The sequence below is a fragment of the Barbus barbus genome, assembly GCF_936440315.1.
Source record: "Barbus barbus genome assembly, chromosome: 18".
Lineage (NCBI taxonomy): Eukaryota > Metazoa > Chordata > Actinopteri > Cypriniformes > Cyprinidae > Barbus > Barbus barbus.
Genome location: NC_136746.1, coordinates 16643811 through 16663695, shown reverse-complemented (window position 1 = coordinate 16663695; position 19885 = coordinate 16643811). Strand labels below are relative to the sequence as shown.

At 38.9% G+C, this 19885-nt stretch overlaps 2 protein-coding genes across 2 annotated transcripts; one reads left to right on the top strand and one right to left on the bottom strand.

Moving 5' to 3' along the window:
- Window positions 1-71: 71 nt before the first annotated feature.
- LOC306884409 (SEC23-interacting protein-like) lies at window positions 72-8877 on the bottom strand. Its single transcript, XM_079440232.1, has 18 exons — window positions 8572-8877; window positions 7165-7676; window positions 4661-4868; window positions 4196-4389; window positions 4017-4106; window positions 3810-3930; window positions 3502-3591; window positions 3243-3384; window positions 2845-3053; window positions 2596-2693; window positions 2256-2423; window positions 2068-2163; window positions 1806-1979; window positions 1533-1688; window positions 930-1032; window positions 664-849; window positions 389-554; window positions 72-298 (listed from the first exon to the last, which is right to left on the bottom strand). Exons 1-18 carry the CDS (start codon window positions 8702-8704, stop codon window positions 217-219), a joined length of 2928 nt encoding a protein of 975 aa, XP_079296358.1. The 5' UTR covers window positions 8705-8877; the 3' UTR covers window positions 72-216.
- A 429-nt stretch (window positions 8878-9306) lies between these two features.
- Window positions 9307-19880, top strand: LOC306884433 (mini-chromosome maintenance complex-binding protein-like). Its single transcript, XM_079440275.1, has 16 exons — window positions 9307-9464; window positions 9648-9733; window positions 10103-10243; window positions 10323-10364; window positions 11140-11240; window positions 11359-11486; window positions 11600-11754; window positions 11868-11965; window positions 12053-12222; window positions 12743-12866; window positions 13146-13263; window positions 13362-13527; window positions 15301-15434; window positions 15991-16155; window positions 17704-17792; window positions 17879-19880. Exons 1-16 carry the CDS (start codon window positions 9407-9409, stop codon window positions 18003-18005), a joined length of 1902 nt encoding a protein of 633 aa, XP_079296401.1. The 5' UTR covers window positions 9307-9406; the 3' UTR covers window positions 18006-19880.
- Window positions 19881-19885: the final 5 nt, after the last annotated feature.

The following is a 19885-nucleotide window of genomic DNA, read 5'->3' as shown; positions in this document are numbered from 1 at the left end:
TTTAAACCGTTGTGGTGGTTTTGAAATCCACTATTTGACTTTAATTTCTTAATTTAAGACATGGAATAATACAAGTGTATTCATTTTAATGCAGACTACAAGAATAAAAAGAAAAGAAAAAGTCCCAGATGAAGAGTTGAAAACTGTTTAAAATATTCTTTTATCTTCAAAGTAATGTGATTTGTTTTGACTGAGGAGTTTTAGTGAGCCGTTCCATCAATGCACTGAATGATCTGGGTGTATGTTCATGGTCTTGTAAATTTCCTTGAGGAGAAGCAGAGCTGTATCTTCAGATTCCCTGAGGAAAGAGACAAGAGTGTGTTTATAAAACACAACATGACAGTAATGTTATTATTACATAATGATAATGTTATTGAAGATCACATACCAGTAACACAGATGACTTTGGAGTGCAAACAGGTATTCATTGAAGCTCTCGATGGGTTTCTCTTGCAGGACGTAGTCGATGCGATTCCCTCCATTCAGCATGCCCACTTTTATTTGTGTCTCTTCTTCCTTCTGGGGCTCAGGACTCTCAACCATCTTATTCTCCTCTGCAAACAAACAGTGAGATTCAGACTGTGATTGAGCTAAAGTGTACACAGCGAACTGGAGAAGTGATGAAATGAAAGGGTAAGAAGATATTAACCGTGGTTAACTTGCCTTCCCCTTGCTGCTTTTCCTCTTCTGCTTTGATTTGACTGGCGACCATGGCGAGTTGTTCATGCAGTTGAGCGGACGAGGTGTGAGCGCGTGCAAACTCATTCAGAGTCAGCCAAGCACTCTTCAGAGAGCTGATGAAGCCTTGCTTTATGTCAGAGCCCATCCTGGATAAACTCTCTTTTAATTCTGGACACAGAGACACAAAAAATAAAGTATTATCAAATTATTTAAAATGAATTATTTTAAAAATAATGTCTAATACATACCGAGATGAAGCCTCTTTCTCCCTTTATGATGAGGGATCAAAACCGGCTCCAGCTCAATGTCTGGTAAGATCATGGGTTCAATTCTGTATGCAACTGGATCCAGCTGAGTGCACAATAACATTAATGCATTAGCTACATAAGAAGTCGGGGGAAGTCGTGGCCTAATGGTTAGAGAGTCGGACTCGTAATCTAAAGGTTGCGGGTTCGAGTCTCGGGGGGGCAGGGATTGTAGGTGGGGGGAGTGAATGTCCAGCGCTCTCTCCACCCTCAATACCCCGACTGAGGTGCCCTTGAGCAAGGCACCGAACCCCCAACTGCTCCCCAGGCGCCGCAGCATAAATGGCTGCCCACTGCTCCGGGTGTGTGTGTGTTCACTGCTGTGTGTGTGCGCACGTTGGATGGGTTAAATGCAGAGCACAAATTCCGAGTATGGGTCACCATACTTGGCAGTATGTCACTTCACTAACTGAGAATGTTAAAGTTCAAATTTGTGGGGTTCATTATTCTTCATTTACACTGACACTTTATTCCTAAACCATTTTGGTTTCCAAAAGATCAGATGTCGCTGTAGTGAAGCAGTAGACAAGCTAAGACACCACTTACTGGATGGTAGATATTGAAGAACCCTTTGCAGGTGGGAAGCTGGTAGGACTCTTCGATTTTCTCTACCCCACGTACTGTCAGAAACATCCCGATGGGAGAACCGAGAGCAAAGAAATTCACCGGTTCAAATACAAGAGCATGATATACCACCGACACCTGGAGAAGAACATCCAAGATTGTAGAGCATGTTCACATATCAAACCCACAATCAGGTTCTAACAAAATACCTTTGTTCAATCATCTTGATCCAGAGACCAATTTGGGAAGTCTTACCTGTCCTGTGCCTATTTCAAAATAGTTGTAATCCACATGAATTGAGGACATGGTCCTTCCCACTGGCAGTTTGCTGATGGCAGAATCTGGTGTGGGCTCCATCTGAACGGGAGGTTGGGTCTCTTTCGGTTCCTCTTTTTCTATAGTCTTCTCTTTCACAGCCTTTCGGGCCGTCTGCCAAGAAACAAATGTTTCACATGAAACTGGACAAATAAGTGCAAACACTACCAGATGCCATATAAAAAGACAATTGAAAACTCGCCTGTTTTGCAGACTTCTCTTTGACAAAATTGGCAAGTTTTTTACGTGGGCCCAGAGGAATACTCATTTCCTTCAGATCATCTATTGTGCACATCAGCTGCAACAGAGACGGAGGAACAGCAGTGATGAGTTGCTTGCTCTGTTTTTAATAAAAAAATATGTAAAAAAATAGATTTAAAAAGCTCTTACCAGAGACTCTACGTCAATCTTCTCAGTTTCAAAAGTGCTCAGATATTCAGACAACCCCAACATCTCCAGAACTGATGACAGGTCGCCAATCTCCTCCTCTTCCTCTTTAGACTCTTCTTCAGCAGCTGCTACAGCAGGCACTTCATTGGCTTGGATGACAGGACTTACCTACAGCAATTAAACAATTCAAATAAGGTTTATAAGTCATCTTGAACACCCACAGATAAAGGTTGTGGGTTCCAGGAATGCCACAATATAGAACATGTCATATTTTAATATGCTAGTTTAGCTAATGTGGAGCATTTTATGGTCATCTTCAAAAATCAAAATGTACTCATACCTGTTTCACATTAGGCGGAGCATTTTCATTGGTCACTGGACCTGATGAAGATGAACCAGTCTTCTGATTGGACAGCAGATCAAAAAGTATCAAAGAGCCTACAGATTAGGGGAAATGAAAAGAAAATTGTAATAAAAAAAATATCATTTTAGTTCAGTTCAGTACAGTAAATGGTGTTTTTTTACTCGCTATCAGTGAGCTCTTATTAAGACCTTGAATCGAAGTTATGTAAAAGCAAAGGATTCTCACCCAAGCTGTGTCCAGCCACGGACACTCTGCCTTTGAAGTCTGGGTTTCTATGCATGAATAGTGCATGCAAGCGGTTGATCTCAAAAGCCACGGTGTCCATGATGGTCTGGCAGTAGGTTGGGCTGTTGTAGAAGAGAACATCTAAGAGGGTTTCATTAGTGAAGTGACGCAAACGACCTGTGCTGGGCAGAGTAATCTTCTTTATCCTCCTAGACGATAAAAACATAAAAGAAAATACAAAAAAAGATGTTTTTGATAATACAGACAACATGAATTTAGGCAGAACAGTATGGAGATTTCAAGTTCATAGCAGCAACAAGAGGTAAGGAAAACTTCGTGGCAACATTTTTTTTCAGTAACCTTAAAACAAGTTCTGTGGCTGAATGTTATGTCTCTACCTGTCAACCCCTGTAGCATCACCATGCAGAGCTGTGTGCCAGTGCACAGGCAGGAACTCCACACGACTAATCTGATGATCATCACGGGCCTTCTTGAAATGACTCTGCAACAACTTCAAGGACACGCTGCGGAAGTCATCCACTGTGAATACAAACACAGTCTGCATTTACACAGAAACAATAAATGATTTTATAACTAACGTTGAACTGAAATTCTCAAAGACAGTTTTTATCTGGACACTAAACTAGTGTAACATACCACACTCCACCATGCTCCTAAACCTCAGGTCACAGACGGGGCCTATGCCATGCACCATAAACACCAGATGATCCACCTGAGGCATCTCACCTACACAGAAAATCACAATACCCTTCAATAATTGTGGCATGTTATGCATTCTCCTTTAAATAATACCTAATAATCTTGAGGTTGAGAGCTGTTTAACAGTTTGTATTTTTAACATTTTAAAATGTAGAGGATGTTAAATTGCAAAATAACAGAACAAATCACTTAGTATGGCTGGATAAATCAGAAATGAGAACTTTGAGGTTAAAAGACGCATTTACCATCAGGAACTTCATCCTGATCATCGTCTACACCCCTCTTGACGACCCGAGGTCGGGTCTGACCGTCCTGTGTCGTGCCCCATTCATCAGGCATGGCAGACGGCTGAAACTGCACAATCACCTGAGGAACCAATCAGATTTATGCTACAAAAACTGTGATTCCTGTCTAGATTCTATTCTTGCTAAAAACATTTAATAATGTTGTACCTTTGGATTGTGCATTACGATAGTCTCACCAGAAGGGAATTCCAGTCGGCGGTGCCACTGATTCGTGGTAACAGCTTTCTTATATTCTGCCTGTTTAACATCGAGCAGTTAAAAGTTGCCTTCTGATAGTCAATTTTTTTCTGAATACTGTTGAGAAAAATGTATAGGGGAGCACAAACCTCCAGCTTCTCACTGAAATCTTCTGAATAGGGAATGAAGCGACTGTCTGCGTCTCCTTTGTAGAACCAGGTACAGCGGCGGACCTCAGTGGGCTCTTCCTCCCAGTACACGGATGTCCGTGTGCGGTCATACAGCTGCACGTCATAGCGCCCTCCGTCCGTACACATTATCACATTCTCTGGATCTGGCTGAACTGAAGCAACAGATTGTGAAATAGGCTAAGAGTGGCCACATGTTCTTGGCATACATAGAAAAACACAATCCAGCTAATCTCAAACAAATTAAATTACAGTGACAGAGGCAGTTCCATTTAGCCCAACATTACTCAAACCAAGTTATCCTAAAAGTAAACAGCAGGCTTCGAACATCAAAAGCCTGAGAATTAATACCAAAATACTGGCAGAGCCTTGTAGAGTCATTCATGCCAGTGTAAGTGGGTTTGACAAAAACACTTTCTGTCTTACCAGAGTTAAATGTTTCTTCCAAGCGAATGGAATCCAGAATACTAAAGGGAAGCCAGACCATCTTTGACTCCACTTGTTTGCAGTAGAACCAGTGAGGTTGAACAGGTTCATAGACATTGTATGTGTATGGCACCATTGAGTTGGCAGGGACTAATGGTCCGGTCATGCCGGCCATTGTAGGGGGTGGTGGAATCTGTGTTGGGGGAGGCTGAAAAATAGCAAAACACTATAATGACAAAATACAATTCCTTTTTAAAACAGTTACAAAATATACCAGTTTTCTTAAACATGCTTAAAAAGACACTTGATTAAACTGGCACTTTTTTTGTTTAGGGTTGCACCAGTATTACATATTCTAGTTTATATAGATCTGATCATTATGTTATAGCTGACAACTGGGCGATATTAAAATACATTTTTCCATTTTTCTATCTATTTTTTCTAAAAAATAAAAAAAGAAAGAAAAAAAGAAATCCCAAACTAAAAACCTAGTAGAAAATGAATTTAGTTATGACAACATTTTATTGCATCACTGCTGTGAACTAAAATGTTTTAGGAGGTTAAGTCACGTGGGTAAGGTATTGATGATGGTGTTACTGGAGAGACTGAAAGCACAGATGGAACCACATCTGTCAGAGGAGCAGGCCGGTTTCAGGAAAGACAGATGCACGACACATCAAATCTTGATTCTAAGGCTTATGGCAGAGAAGGCAAAACGTAAAGGACGACACATCAACTGTTTCATCAATTTCCAAAAGGCATTCGACTCCATTAAACAGGACGTCACTTGGGCAACACTCAAGTCATATGGAGTCGGAGCAAGATACTGCAGAACATCAGTGAAACCTCTCAGTCGGCAGTGCAAGTGGGCGAATAAATGGGCGATTGGTTTAAAACAATGGTCAGAACAAGACAAGGGGATCCGATATTGCCAACTATATTCATCTAGTACCTCGAGAGAGTAATGGACTCGGTAAGAGACAATGGTACTGGAATATCAGTCCATGGGTACAAGATCAACAACCTCAAATTTGCAGATGACATTGTTCTACTGGAGGAGGATAGAGTTGAATTACAAGGACATCTGGATCGGATCAATGAAGCAGGGGAGGCCGCAGGATTACAGATTAACATTGAAAATATAATGACAATGGTGTTTGGACAAGAGAACATAGAAGAGGAAATGGAGATCAGGAGTAGAAGTATCGAAAATGTCACAGAGTTCGTGTACCTGGGTAGTTTAATGACCTGGGACAACGACTGCAATAAGGAGATCAAGAGGAGAATAGCGAGGGCAACTGGAGTAATGGTAGGGTTTAAGACAATATAGAACAGCAAGCATATCAGCACAGAGACCAAAATCAGCATAATCAGGACATGTGTGATGAGTGTGTTGCTGTATGCTTGTGAGACATGGACACAGAGGAAGAAAGACAAAGATTTATTGTTGGCGTTTGAAATGAAGTGCTACAGGAGAATCTTGCACATTCACTGGCATCAGAAAATTACAAACAGGGAGGTGCAAGATTCTCCTGTAGCACTTCATTTCAAACGCCAACAATAAATCTTTGTCAGAGTAACTCCAAACAACTCATCATGGAGAGGAAGCTCAGCCTGTTTGGACATATCTGCAGGATGGAGGACAAGCGACTGGTGAAGGGTGTGGTGTTTGGGATCATGGACGGACAGACACGGAGAGGAAGACCGAGTAGGGAGTGGTTGGATGACATCAAAGAATGGTACCAGATGGACATACACTCTTCTCTGTAGGATTGCACAGTGGAAATGGAGAGTCAGACGTGCATTGGACACCAACGGGAGAGAGCCCATGGAATGATGGATGGAAAATGTTTTGATAATAGAAATAAAGCTAAAATAAAATAAATTATAAACTTTAAAAAACAAATGAAAATGTTTAAGTGAAATAAGTGGAAGTACTAAAATGACTAAATTAAAGCTATATATATATATATATATATATATATATATATATATATATATATATATATATTAAAATAAAAAAAAATAAAAATAAAAAAAACTGAAAACAAACGTGACAAAAGAACTAAATACTAAATTACTAAAAACAAACAATCATAACTTAAAATATAAGAACCTAATTAAAAATATTTCTAAATATTATAAATGCAAATAAATACTAAAATAGCACTGTATTTTACAGGATGAAACTTTTGTGAGTATTAGATCTACAAAGCAGGAAATGAGTGGGAACAATTAAATATCCATTACTGGCCAATATACATTAAATATAAACTAATACCAAGAAAAAATTTACATAATTTAAATTTACAGATGACCGATATGGTAGAATATATAATGCATCCTCAAGATTATGAAGTCAGTCTCAGTAGACGTTGAACAGCTCTAATAGTGGCAGCAGACGTTATTTCAAATATGACAGAGCCAGTAAAATCCCTCTTATTTCCAACTATAAATTTAAGCACATAGTTATTAAAAGACAAATATGACATTACATGACCAACCTTGGAGAACGCTGTGGGTGGAGTCTGGAACGAGGGAGCAGCTGTGGCCTGAGAATAGGGGTTTAGATGCTGGGGTGTTTGGCTGGGGGGCTGCTGCTGTAATTCAGGAGCCATGAGGTACGGACTAGCTTTGCTACTGGCAGCTGTGTGACGGTACGGATTATAGGACTGCTGGGAGCTCTGGATAGGAGGAGGAGTCGTCGGTGCATTAGGCGGATGAGTGTATGTACTCATAGGAGTTTGATTAGTAACACTGCCATACTGCTGAATGGGGTTCATGTGAGATATTGGTGGGTTTAGAGGCAGGCTAGCTGCAGTGGATGCAGGCGACGGGCCTGTTGTTGATGGAATGACTGTGGCGGCTGGAGGCAGGCATGGCTGCTGCCCTATAGATGCAAACGGGTCGTTGCTGTTAGTTGTGTTGGAAAAATAATTGAATGTGGAGGCTTGAGGAGCTGCTGATGACGTCTGACCAAGAAAACTGTCTTCTTCTCCAACTTCACTGGCATCATCTTTACAGAAGATGACATGAAAGAAACGCACAGAAAATTAACCTTAAATATAATTGTTGTCAGAATATAATAAATAAAAAACAGATGGCACTACAGAGTTATAAGCATTTGATTTTCTTTATAAAATAATGTAGAAAAAATAAATGAGAGTTCATTTAGGCTGTAATATTGCCCTAGATTTAATTAATCATCATACAAAATAAAAACCCTCAAATTTAAAAAAAAAATAATAATGACTAAATAACTACTAATATCTACTAAATTCACCCAGAGCTGTGCAATATGAAATATAAAAAGAGGAGCTTCAAGATCAAGACTGAATTTGATATTTCCTGATTGTATAAACGTTTTCATAAATATCTGATAGTTTTTATAAAGAGGATGCTTTTTTTTCTATGGCATTTTTAAAGCAAACCTCTTCCTTTTGTTAGGAAATAGCAGTAATTGTTCTTTAAAAGATACATATGATACTTCTGCGTTTATACAATATGTAATGTAATTAAGTTACGGTTTGATGACAGGTGGTTTTGGGAATAGTAAGTGATAATGTAATCTCATCATTTTGATAAAGAGAAATGGCACGTTTGAGTAATGATCTCTGATTAATTTCACACCGTAAATGCAAACGTTAACTGTTATGAAATATTTTGCCACGTATATAAACATATGTATAACTTCAACTGTTCTCCTTTACCAATCAAGCAAATAAAATCAATACAAAAATCGCAAAAATATTTCACAACAGTAAAAATGCTCGTTTATATTATGTTCAGAGTAAAATAATCTTACAGAAAGCAGAAGCTTATTAAAGAGCAAAGACCTTTGAGCTGAAAATAGAGGAAAGCTAACATCACTAGCCACTAAAGCAGCTCATCTGAAGCCTTTTTAAACTCACCTCCGGATAAAACCGCGGGGCCGGTGTTCTGACTGACCGGGATGAACGGCAGGCTGAAGTTGAACTCCGGAGCCGCTGAAAACAGCAGATTTGCGCTGCTGCTGGGGATGTTATTGGCTTTCCTATCAGCCATTTTCAATCAAATATTACACGTAGCTTGTCCTCCAGTCGGAACAGGCAGAGCTTTTTTAACAACACTTCCTGGTTCGTCACGGCAGCGATTAGAGCGATCTCTGGATTTTCACAGATTTTCACTTCATTGATAGTCTGAAAGGTTCATCTAATAATCTGCTCTTGACGCAGAGCACGTGATATACAGATTTGCGTGACGTTGACGTACCAAGGCTAAAGTAATCAATGACACACAACATCGATAGTGTTTTTCTTTTAAAACATTTGAGATGCTAGGAAATAAAAACACTTCACTTTCAAGCGCTAATCAATTTTAACTTCAAATATGTACAAACGTACTTCTTACTTGAGTAAGTTTGTTCAATAAATGTCAAACTTTTCATGGAAACTCTTGAAATCATCAATTATTTTCATACCTGAACACAAATAACTTCTTATTAATGTTCTTATTAACATATAATTTCGTATAACTTATTTAATAATAATAATATATATATATTGTTTGTTGAAGAGTTTTTGATCATATCGGTGAACTACCGTCTAGTCTTCTCAGGGCAGTGCGCTCTGGTCACATGGTAGTTTTTATGACGCAATTTTCCCGCCACGGTGTATTGTGCCCCGCTGAACTCTGGAACGTGCTTGTTACAGTACATGTCAAAGGAGTATTAGTTTTGAATTTTGTGTGTTTCAAAATCCTGCAGCGATGCCAACGGTTCATGACTGGATCAATAACCCACTGGGTGTTGTTGATGGGCTGTTTGGTAAGACACAGCAGTCAAAATATGTTCTTTGATACTAATGCATGTAGTTCACAGAGGAGCATGTGATCGTCATGATTTGCAACGCTTTGTAAATAAGTTTACATGTACTGGCCAGCATTACACTGTAAATAACCACGTATTAACTACTTTTCTAACATGTGACTATGCTTTGTGTTCCTACAGCCCAGAGTAACTCCAGTCCAGAGTGGGAGAAGAAAGTTGTGGAGTTTTTCAAAGAGAAACTGAAAATAAAAGACGCTCATACATGGGTAGCTGTTAAAATCTTATCTCCTCTGATATTTTTAGTGTATTGATACATATGAAGGGTTTTATGCGGTATTCTTGCAGAAATAAATGAATCTGTGTGCTTATGTTTAGGATAGTGGCTAGTCCACTGTGTGCAGATATGAGGAGTTGTTTGTTTTGACAGGTGACATCAATGTTATGCAATAAGCCGGTTCGTTTGTCATGAAAACTGGCGTGGGTGTAATTTAGCATGTTATTTTTACAGCTGTGGACCGTTAAATATGATTGTCTTAATCAATAGCCAGAAAATTAATGGTTTTAGTGAGAGATCAGTTCTCAAGCTCACCTGTTTGACTTTGGTGTCATTCTTTTTCTGTTTTTTTTTTTTCCAGGTTCCATCTCTGAATGATGTTCCCCTGCACTACCTGAAGCCTAATAGCCTCGTGAAATTTCGTTGCATGGTCCAGGATATGTTTGATCCAGAATTTTTCATGGGTGTTTATGAGACGAATGATCCCACATCTAACTCTAAAGTATGTACTTCTAAGCCTGCCTAATAGAAGTGCATTTACCACATTATTGTTTGACTCATTTCTAAACTTGTCCTTACAGCAGGTGAAATGTGGAAAATACAAAGATATCACAGAGGGTGGGGTGAGTAAATATTTGCCTTTTTAACATGTGAACATACAGCACAGACCAGTGTATTTATATACTAGCCCTGTGTCCCAATGTGCATACTATCCACCCTATCTTCCCTAAATAGTTTTGAAAATCACTAATATCACATAGAATTTAGAATGGATGGTATGCACATTGGGATGCAGGCCAAGTCTGGAGAAGCTGTATTATATTTATTTCAGATCAAATTTATAGGTGTGTTAAAAGCGTGTTATATTATTTTCTAAATCGGGGTACAGTTTTTATGGCTGGGATTGATTGAATAGAATTAATTGAAAATCACAATATGAAAAACAAACAAAAAAAAACAGCTAATATTGAACATTAATACTTTTCACATATTACAAAAAATAAACATGAGATCATATGATTTTTAAAGCGGTAACATATTTTATTTGTTCGTAAACTTTGAACACTATATTATAAATGCTAACTTAAAATATTTCTTCTAATATAAGCATCTGCCAAATGCATAAATGCAAGTACCCCCAGAGGTAGTTGAAAAATTACAACCAAAAAAGTTATGTTGGGTCTGTACAGCTCTGTTTAACAGAGCTGCAAATTTCATAATTGTAAAAGAAATATTGTACCCACATTTTGTTGGTGACACTAAATGAGGCACAAAATTTGAAGAACATCATAGGTTAACGTGTATTCAAAAATATGTTAATATGAAATATGTCAGATTGAACGGCAACATAATATAAGAGTTAAACAGACATAAGCAACTGGACTTTCATATCAGCAGGTGGACTTCAACTCAAGAAATACAGTTACTTCAGAGAGACAGACCTTTTATTGTGTCCCCATCCCAGGAGAATCTCAATGGGCCAAAGAAATATCCTTTATGTGGAGCCAGAAACTATCGTGTTTACTTACAGTAAGTTTTGACAGTGTATGATTGTTAGTTTCCCTTGTTCTTATTGACCAATTTGAAAGTTAAGCTATCTTTAATGGCTCAGAACAGCTACGCATATACAAGTCAGGCACGAGTGGTGCCCTCCACTTCTTACGTTCCAAACAGGCATAAGCGCAGCTATGAAGAAGATGATGAAATGGACACACAGCCCCAACAGATGAAAGATGTTAGTCAAGGTAAGAAGGAAAAATTAAGTTAATCTGTCTGAAGAATGCAGTTCCAGTATGCAGACATTTTTTCATCTGTCTTTTGTTCAAGATTAACAGTGATTTTACATTTGTCTCGACAGGATCTCAGACCTCTGCAGAGTCTCATGGCAACACTGAGCCGAAGCGTCAGGAGACAGAAGCTCCCAGCCACGACTCGTCTCCGTCACACTGCACATCCAGTCTGGACCTCAACTTCCCTTTGCCTGGAGAAAGGGGCCCAGCTTGTCTTGTTAAGGTTTGACTGTTCCTTCATCTTAAACCATAATTTTGACACACTCTCAATTAAACTGTTTTTTTCATAGATTGTCATTTTTAATGCATACTTTTTAGACTAACACTAATCAAGTTGTTTATGAGAACTGGGACAGTTTCAAACTGAATGACATGTTTGAAATATTTGGCATCCTTTCTGTGGACCCTGCCTTGAGCGTGATTGCAGATGAGAGGTAATCTGAGTGTCATTTTGGGATGGTTGTAATTGCAAAAAGAGGTTCTCTAAAGTTGAACTGTAATATATTGTTTCATGTCTTCAGAGAGGCGTCTTCGATGCTGGACCCCACAGAAGGCATGGAGACTGTGGAGGAGCAAAGAGTCCACAGCCCGCCAGCATCCCTCGTACCGCGAGTGCATATGCTGTATGCCCAGCCTCTAGTGCACAACAACCCGCTACTGCCCTCTAGTGCACCGGAGAATAACGGCGACCGTAAGACACCACTCTTTTTCATTTAGTTTATATACTAGTTAAATACTAGTTTTAGTTATTAGTTTATTACTTCAACTTTAGTATCTGTTAGCTGCCAAGGCAGCATTTTTAATTTTTACATTTAAGTTCAAATTATTTTTAATTTCATGTAATGTTTGTATAATTTTTTTCAGCTGTGTTTCAGTAAATGAGGATGATTTTTAATAGTTTAATTTTACAGTAACACAATAAATGGTTAAATAAAAAATAAATGTCAGGTGCCACTGTCTATTATGCCATTAATAGTAAACAAAAGTATTGTCGTGATGAAAAAAAAATCACTGTTCTTAATTGTTGACTATTTATTTGTACAAGTAGTAAGTACTAATACATTTTTAATGAAATATTAAAAAGTAATTGCAAATTAATTTAATTTTTTGCTGTGGCTTCAAAGTTATTTAAAATCAAACGTATTAGTATTGGCATCAACAATGTCAACAAAACAAACCGTTGCTGTTATGTCTGTGTATGCTGTCTTCAGATTTAAGCAGTGTTCTTGGGGAAGTGGCTTCAGTCCGAGCAGAGCTGCTCACCTACTTCACACATGTCCTGATGGGGGATTCACTCGCTGCAGAGTACCTCATTCTCCATCTCATCTCCAATGTGTGCGTCTCTCATTTTAACATTGAGTGGCTTTGTTGAATATCTGAAGTTTGACTACCTTTGAAGCCTTTTCATAACATAAGTCCCTGTTTAATTTATAGCACTACTTAAAGTGTTAATATTGCTCTTGTGGCTTTGTTTGGAAAATCCTATGCCACCTATTTGCCACATGTTTTGAGAAAATTTTCCACTTCAAAGAGGGTGACATGTTTCATGTGCAAACATAATTATTCATAGTCCTTTGACTACACATTAAAGTTAGCGCTGTGTTTTTATTGTAGATACAGCAGACGGGATGTTCTTCCTTTGGGCAAATTCACCTTGAATCTCAGTGGCTGTCCTCACAGCTCTCCATACACTGAGCATCTCTACAAAGTTATCCAACAGCTTGTGCCATCTGTAAGTCATCTAAGTTGTGCTTTTCTAGATCTTAACTTTATTAATAGTAGTAGCTGCCATTACTACTGCTTTGAAAGTTGATTCCCCTTTCTTGCTAGTCATACCGGCTATGCATGAGCCTGCATAACATGAACAACCAGAGAATGGTGCCCTGGAAAGATTACACAGCTAACCGTCTAGTGAGTGGGACTCTTCAGCTGGCCAACAACACGTCATTGTTTCTGGATGAGACACAGCTGGAGCAGGGCCAACTGGACACCACAGGTGAGAGCACTGATTATAGCAGGGAAAAGTACTGTGCTGACTAGAAGTACAGTAGGAGTCCAAAAGTCTGACACCGCTTTGGCTACATAATATACATGCAACTTAATAATCTATTTTCAATCATAATCATGGCTCAGTTGGTCTGAAAAGACAATCTAAACACCTCAATCAATCCATTTGAGCTCAGTCTGAATGAAATTTCAATTTTGAGGTTCTTGCTTCCATTAAAGCTCAAAATGATCTATGGATCCTTCTCCTGTCATGCTGGAGCACATGAGCACTTTACACAAACCTGTTGAGTTCATGCAGCTTGATTGTTGTTGTCAGTGGCAAAAGAGAGACATTGTGAAATTCATGTTAATTTTTCAGTTCAACTTTTCACTCAGATTAAGTGTATTGCTGATTAAATAATTTATTTGTAATGGAAATCTTAAATATTAAATTGAATATTAAAAACTCAATATTAATTTCAAGAAATGGTGATCTCTCACTTTTGGACTCTACCATATGAGCAGTAAGTCTAGTGTAAGACAGAAAGCAGCTGCTCGTGGTTTTGGCATTTATGTATTTCTAAAAAAATAAACAACCCCATTTTTTCTTTATACTGATATGTGCATTGACCTTATTGGTGTTATGACAAATTTACATTGCAGAGGTGGCACAGAATTACTTCTGAAGTGGGATTTAGGTGGCTTCACACAGACTGTTTAATGTTGCTCAGAGGTGGCATAAATGTATTTACCACTGTATATTTTGATACTTGGGGTGGTGATGGCGCAGTGAATAAGACACATGCCTTTGGTGTGAGAGACCCGGGTTCGAATCCACTGTGAGACACCAATGTGTCCCTGAGCAAGACACTTAACCCCTAGTTGCTCCAGAGGCGTGCGACCTCTGACATATATAGCAATTGTAAGTCGCTTTGGATAAAAGCGTCAGCTAAATGAATAAATGTAAATGTACTTTTGATATTATGATGAGGTGGGCCAGAATAGGCATAATATAGTCTGGTTTTTATACGCCATTGTGAATTGAGAAGGCATAGAGCAGTCCTAATTTTGCAGTCTTATGTAATCTGCTGTGCAATCTTTCCGGGGCACCATCCTCTGGTTGTTCATGTTATGCAGGCTCCCGCATAGCCGGTGTGACTAGCAAGAAAGGGGAATCAACTTTCAAAATAGTAGTAATGGCAGCTACTACTATTAGAGTAATAACTTTAAGATCTAGAAAAGCACAACTTAGATGACTTACAGATGGCACAAGCTGTTGGATGACTTTGTAGAGATGCTCAGTGTATGGATGGAGAGCTGTGAGGACAGCCACTGAGATTCAAGGTGAAGGAAGAACATCCCGTCTGTTGTATCATAACAATAAAAACACAGTGCAAACTTTATAATATGTAGTCTGAAGGACTATGAATAATTATGTTTATTACCACTGTATATTTTGAGGTGGGTCAGCGCAGACATAATATAGTCTGGTTTTTATATGGCATTGTGAATTGAGCAGGCATAGAGCAGTCCTAACTTGGCTCACCTTTTCAATTGAGAGTCGCCATCAATAACTTTGACATTCTGTGTTAATATCAGTACACTTATCTAATCTCTGGCAGAGACAGTTGCGTGCCTAAAGAAAGAGTTGATTAGTTTCTTTTCTGCAGCAGCAGGCATTTCCTTTCGGACTGTATTGCTCTGTGTTGTTCAGTGGTTGTATTTATTTTACATGTTGTTCATAGAGACACAATTCTTAGTGTACTGTCTGTCCTGGGTCTAGGTGTGCGAAACATCACCGCGCTGGGGAACCTGATCTCCTGGCAGAAGGTTGATTACGACTTCAACTACCACCAGATGGAATTCCCCTGCAATATTAACGTGCTTATCGCATCTGAGGGCCGATCGCTTCTCCCGGTAAGAACATCAGGCCTGAGTCTCTTCAGTGTTTTATTATTAAAATATTACCCACATGTATTTGGCCATATGTATTTGGCATCTTAATTTCCAACAGGTGAAAATGACTTGGGATGAATGCCTCTCCCATGGGAGTTGGTTCGATTGGGCAGTTGAAAAAACGGCCTAATATTTCCACTACAGTCCACAGGGTTGTCGTCAGCTCCTTGGCTGGGCTCTAATCGTGGCTTTGCCGTGATGCTAACAGCCTGTGGAATGTGCTGTGCTATTCCTGTACATCAGCTCTCCAGTTGCCATGGTGGCAACTCTGCCACAAGGACATTAGAGGGAGAGGCCAGGATAGGCCACTTATTTAATGGCACAAAGCTCAGATACACAGTTTTTTACAAAGTTTAAAAAGGCACTAAAGGTTTATTAGGAGTAGTTTCGTAACTCCTTAATGGCTTCTGACATTTCTACAAATGAGAACTTGAAATACCAGAGCTCAGTCATTTTAAAAATGAGGCACATTATAAAATACAAGTCCTTGCAGTGATTTTCTTCTCTGCTTTCTCAGTCTGACTGTCAGGTTCACCTGCAGCCCACCCTGAACCCACCTAACTTGGAGGAGTACCTGTGTGCCGTGCAGGTGGCACAGGTTCCATCTCAGCTCAACAAGTATCGCATCTATCTGAGTGTGGCACGTGCCTTGAACTACACTATTTCGGATGAGATCACAAAGGTCAGGATTTTGTCAAGTCACCTTTATTTCTATAGAGCTTTATACAATGCAGATAGTTTTGAAGCAGCTTCACAGTAATAAACAAGATAATAACAGTTTAATGTTGCAAAGTTCAGATTTAGCTCAAGTCAGTTGAGTGTTGATTCAGTTTGGTTCAATAATTGTGCAAAGTTAATCAAATTATGAAACTAGATTAATTCAGCTATAAGCAGCTCTACAGAAGGCAATTGTCATTATCCAGCACAATTTAGTTAGTGCAGTTATATTGATAATATTGCTGGATATTAAAGGGATAGTTCACCCAAAAATGAAGATTCTGTCATTAATTACTCACCCTCATGTTGTTTCAAACCCGTAAGACATTTGTTCATCTTCGGAACACTAATAAAGATATTTTTGATGAAATCCAAGAGCTTTCTCATCCAGCATAGACAGCAATGCAACTACCACGTTCAAGACATGGTAAGGTAGTAAGAACATCGTTAAAATATCCACGTGACATCAGTGGTTCAACCATAATTTTATGAAGTTAGAATACCTTTTGTACATGTAGAAAACAAAAATAATGACACATGCATTGTGGTACTCTCATGAACGTGTGAAGATTAGTCTCAGCCTCAGACGTCATGCCCACAGACCGCTGGCTAAACGTCTGATGCATATGGCACACTTTTCTGGAAACACTTCAGGAATGTCGAAGTCGTCATCTGACTGGTTGAATTAAACTGGATTTCCGGGAGACGCGAGTGTCGCGTTTATATTCGGTCCGCCGGGAAACAAAGATGCCGTAGCGCCAAACCCCCTCACGAAAGAAGAAAGCCGTCGTGTTTACAAATGTGACGACGAACACTTATCAGGGTCAACTAAACGCTGGATTTTCAAAAGTATTTGAAATACTTAAATTTCGCGGCATAGAATCTTTAAAATACATCCGAGAGTTTCACACACCGGTTTGTTTTTGTGGCGACATTTCCACGCCCCGAAACGTGACGCTAAACGAAACGAACTATGATTGGCTGTTTGACATGCCGGTCAAACGGCCTCATGGGTGGGCCTTGGCCAGTGAAAGCAGACATATATTCCAGACCTTCTGCCGTCAGTCTGAAGGTCTGGCTACTCGAGACTAGGTGAAGATTGACATGGAAGAGAAGAAATTGTTGAATAAAGTCATTATTTTTGTTTTCTTTGCACACAAAAAGTATTCTTGTAGCTTCATAAAATTAAGGTTGAACCACTGATGTCACATGGACTATTATAGGGTCAGGGTCAGAAAGCACTTGAATTTCATCAAAAATATCTTAATTTGTGTTCCAGAGATGAATGAAGGTTTTATGGGTTTGGAACGACATGAGGGTGAGTAATTAATGACAGAATTATTTTTTTATTGAGCTATCCTATAAAAGAAACTATATAAGTTTCTTTTAAACTCCAAACCAAAGGCAACCGTGGCAAAAAATCCAAAACCAAAAAAAAAAAAATGTATATGATTGTTTGGATGTTCATCGTGATGAAATTTCTTGCCTCATGCTTGGCGCTCTTGATCTGAAGGCAGTAGAAGACGACTTTGTAGAGATGCGAAAAGATGACCCTCAGAGTATGTCTGCGGAAGACCTCCATAGGCTGCTGGTTGTTGCGAGGCGAGTTCTGAATTGCGCTTTCACAGCTAATCTAGTTATGTTAACCATAACAAGCCGGTTAAATACTAATTTGGATTCTGTTTCAGGTTGCTCTCATTAAGTCATGGACAGAACACACTCTCCAGAGATGGCTGGATGAAAGCCAAGCAGCTAGAGGCCTTGAGAACAAGTCGAACACCGCAGCAGAAATGTGTGAATGGAAATGAGCCTTAAAATGTATTACTATTTACATATACTTTAAAAGTTACCATACTTGTTTATATTTTGGATTAAAATGTAATGTTTTCATATGGTATATGACCTTGTACAGTTCAGTTTTTTACTTCATTTTAAATGTGGGAAAACACTGGTGAAGGTTATTTTCAATGTTCGCATTGTTAAATTTTGGTTTTGATACTTGCATTGTGTATTAACATTTATATGCAGATGCAAATGTGAGACGATGTTTAACTGCCTTGCCGCAAATACTTACACTTAATGGCACAAGGATATTAGGAAAAATAAAGTTTTGAGTACTTGTATAGTCTTGTTTGAAATGTTGGATAGCACTTCACAGTAAGGTTTCATTTGTTAACTACAGATGCATCTCAATAAATTAGAATGTCGTGGAAAAGTTCATTTATTTCAGTAATTCAACTCAAATTGTGAAACTCGTGTATTAAATAATTTCAATGCACACAGACTGAAGTAGTTTAAGTCTTTGGTTCTTTTAATTGTGATGAATTATGCTCACATTTAACAAAAACCCACCAAGTCACAAATCAGAATACTTCATAAGACCAATAAAAAAACATTTTTAGTGAATTGTTTTTAGTGAATTAAATCTCAACAAATCAGAATACTTCATAAGACCAATAAAAAAAAACATTTTTAGTGAATTGTTGGCCTTCTGGAAAGTATGTTCATTTACTGTATATGTACTCAATACTTGGTAGGGGCTTCTTTTGCTTTAATTACTGCCTCAATTCGGCGTGGCATGGAGGTGATCAGTTTGTGGCACTGCTGAGGTGGTATGGAAGCCCAGGTTGCTTTGATAGTGGCCTTCAGGTCATCTGCATTGTTGGGTCTGGTGTCTCTCATCTTCCTCTTGTTCAGGTCAGGCGAGTTTGCTGGCCAATCAAGCACAGTAACACCATGGTCATTGAACCAGCTTTTGGTACCTTTGGCAGTGTGGGCAGGTGCCAAGTCCTGCTGGAAAATGAAATCAGTATCTCCATAAAGCTTGTCAGCAGAAGGAAGCATGAAGTGCTCTAAAATTTCCTGGTAGATGGCTGCGTTGACTGTGGACTTCAGAAAACACAGTGGACCAACACCAGCAGATGACATGGCAGCCCAAATCATCACTGACTGTGGAAACTTCACACTGGACTTCAAGCAACATGGATTCTGTGCCTCTCCACTCTTCCTCCAGACTCTGGGACCTTGATTTCCAAATTAAATGCAAAACATACTTTCATCTGAAAAGAGGACTTTGGACCACTGAGCAACAGTCCAGTTCTTTTTCTCCACAGCCCAGGTAAGATGCTTCTGAAGTTGTCTCTGGTTCAGAAGTGGCTTGGTAGCGTCTGAGCATGGTGACTCGTGATGCACTGACTCCAGCTTCAGTCCACTCCTTGTGAAGCTCTCACAAGTGTTTGAATCAGCTTTGCTTGACAGTATTCTCAAGCTTGCAGTCATCCCTGTTGCTTGTGCACCTTTTCCTACCCAAATTCTTCCTTCCAGTCAACTTTGCATTTAATATGCTTTGATACAGCACTCTGTAAACAGTCACACCTTTCAGTAATAACCCTCTGTGACTTACCCTCTTTGTGGAGGGCGTCAATGTTCTTCTTCTGGATCATTGCCAAGTCAGCGTTCTTCTCCATTATTGTGGTTTCAAAGAACAAGAGATACCCGGAATTTATACTGTAGGGATGGTCATTAATTGAAACTCCGATGTAAATATTCTAATATTTTGAAATACTGATTTTTGACTTTCATCAGCTGTAAGCTCTAATCATCAAAATCACGTTTGAAATGTTTTACTTTATATGCAATGAATCTAAAATATGAAAATTTCACTTTTTGAAAAACTTTTTCACGACATTCTAATT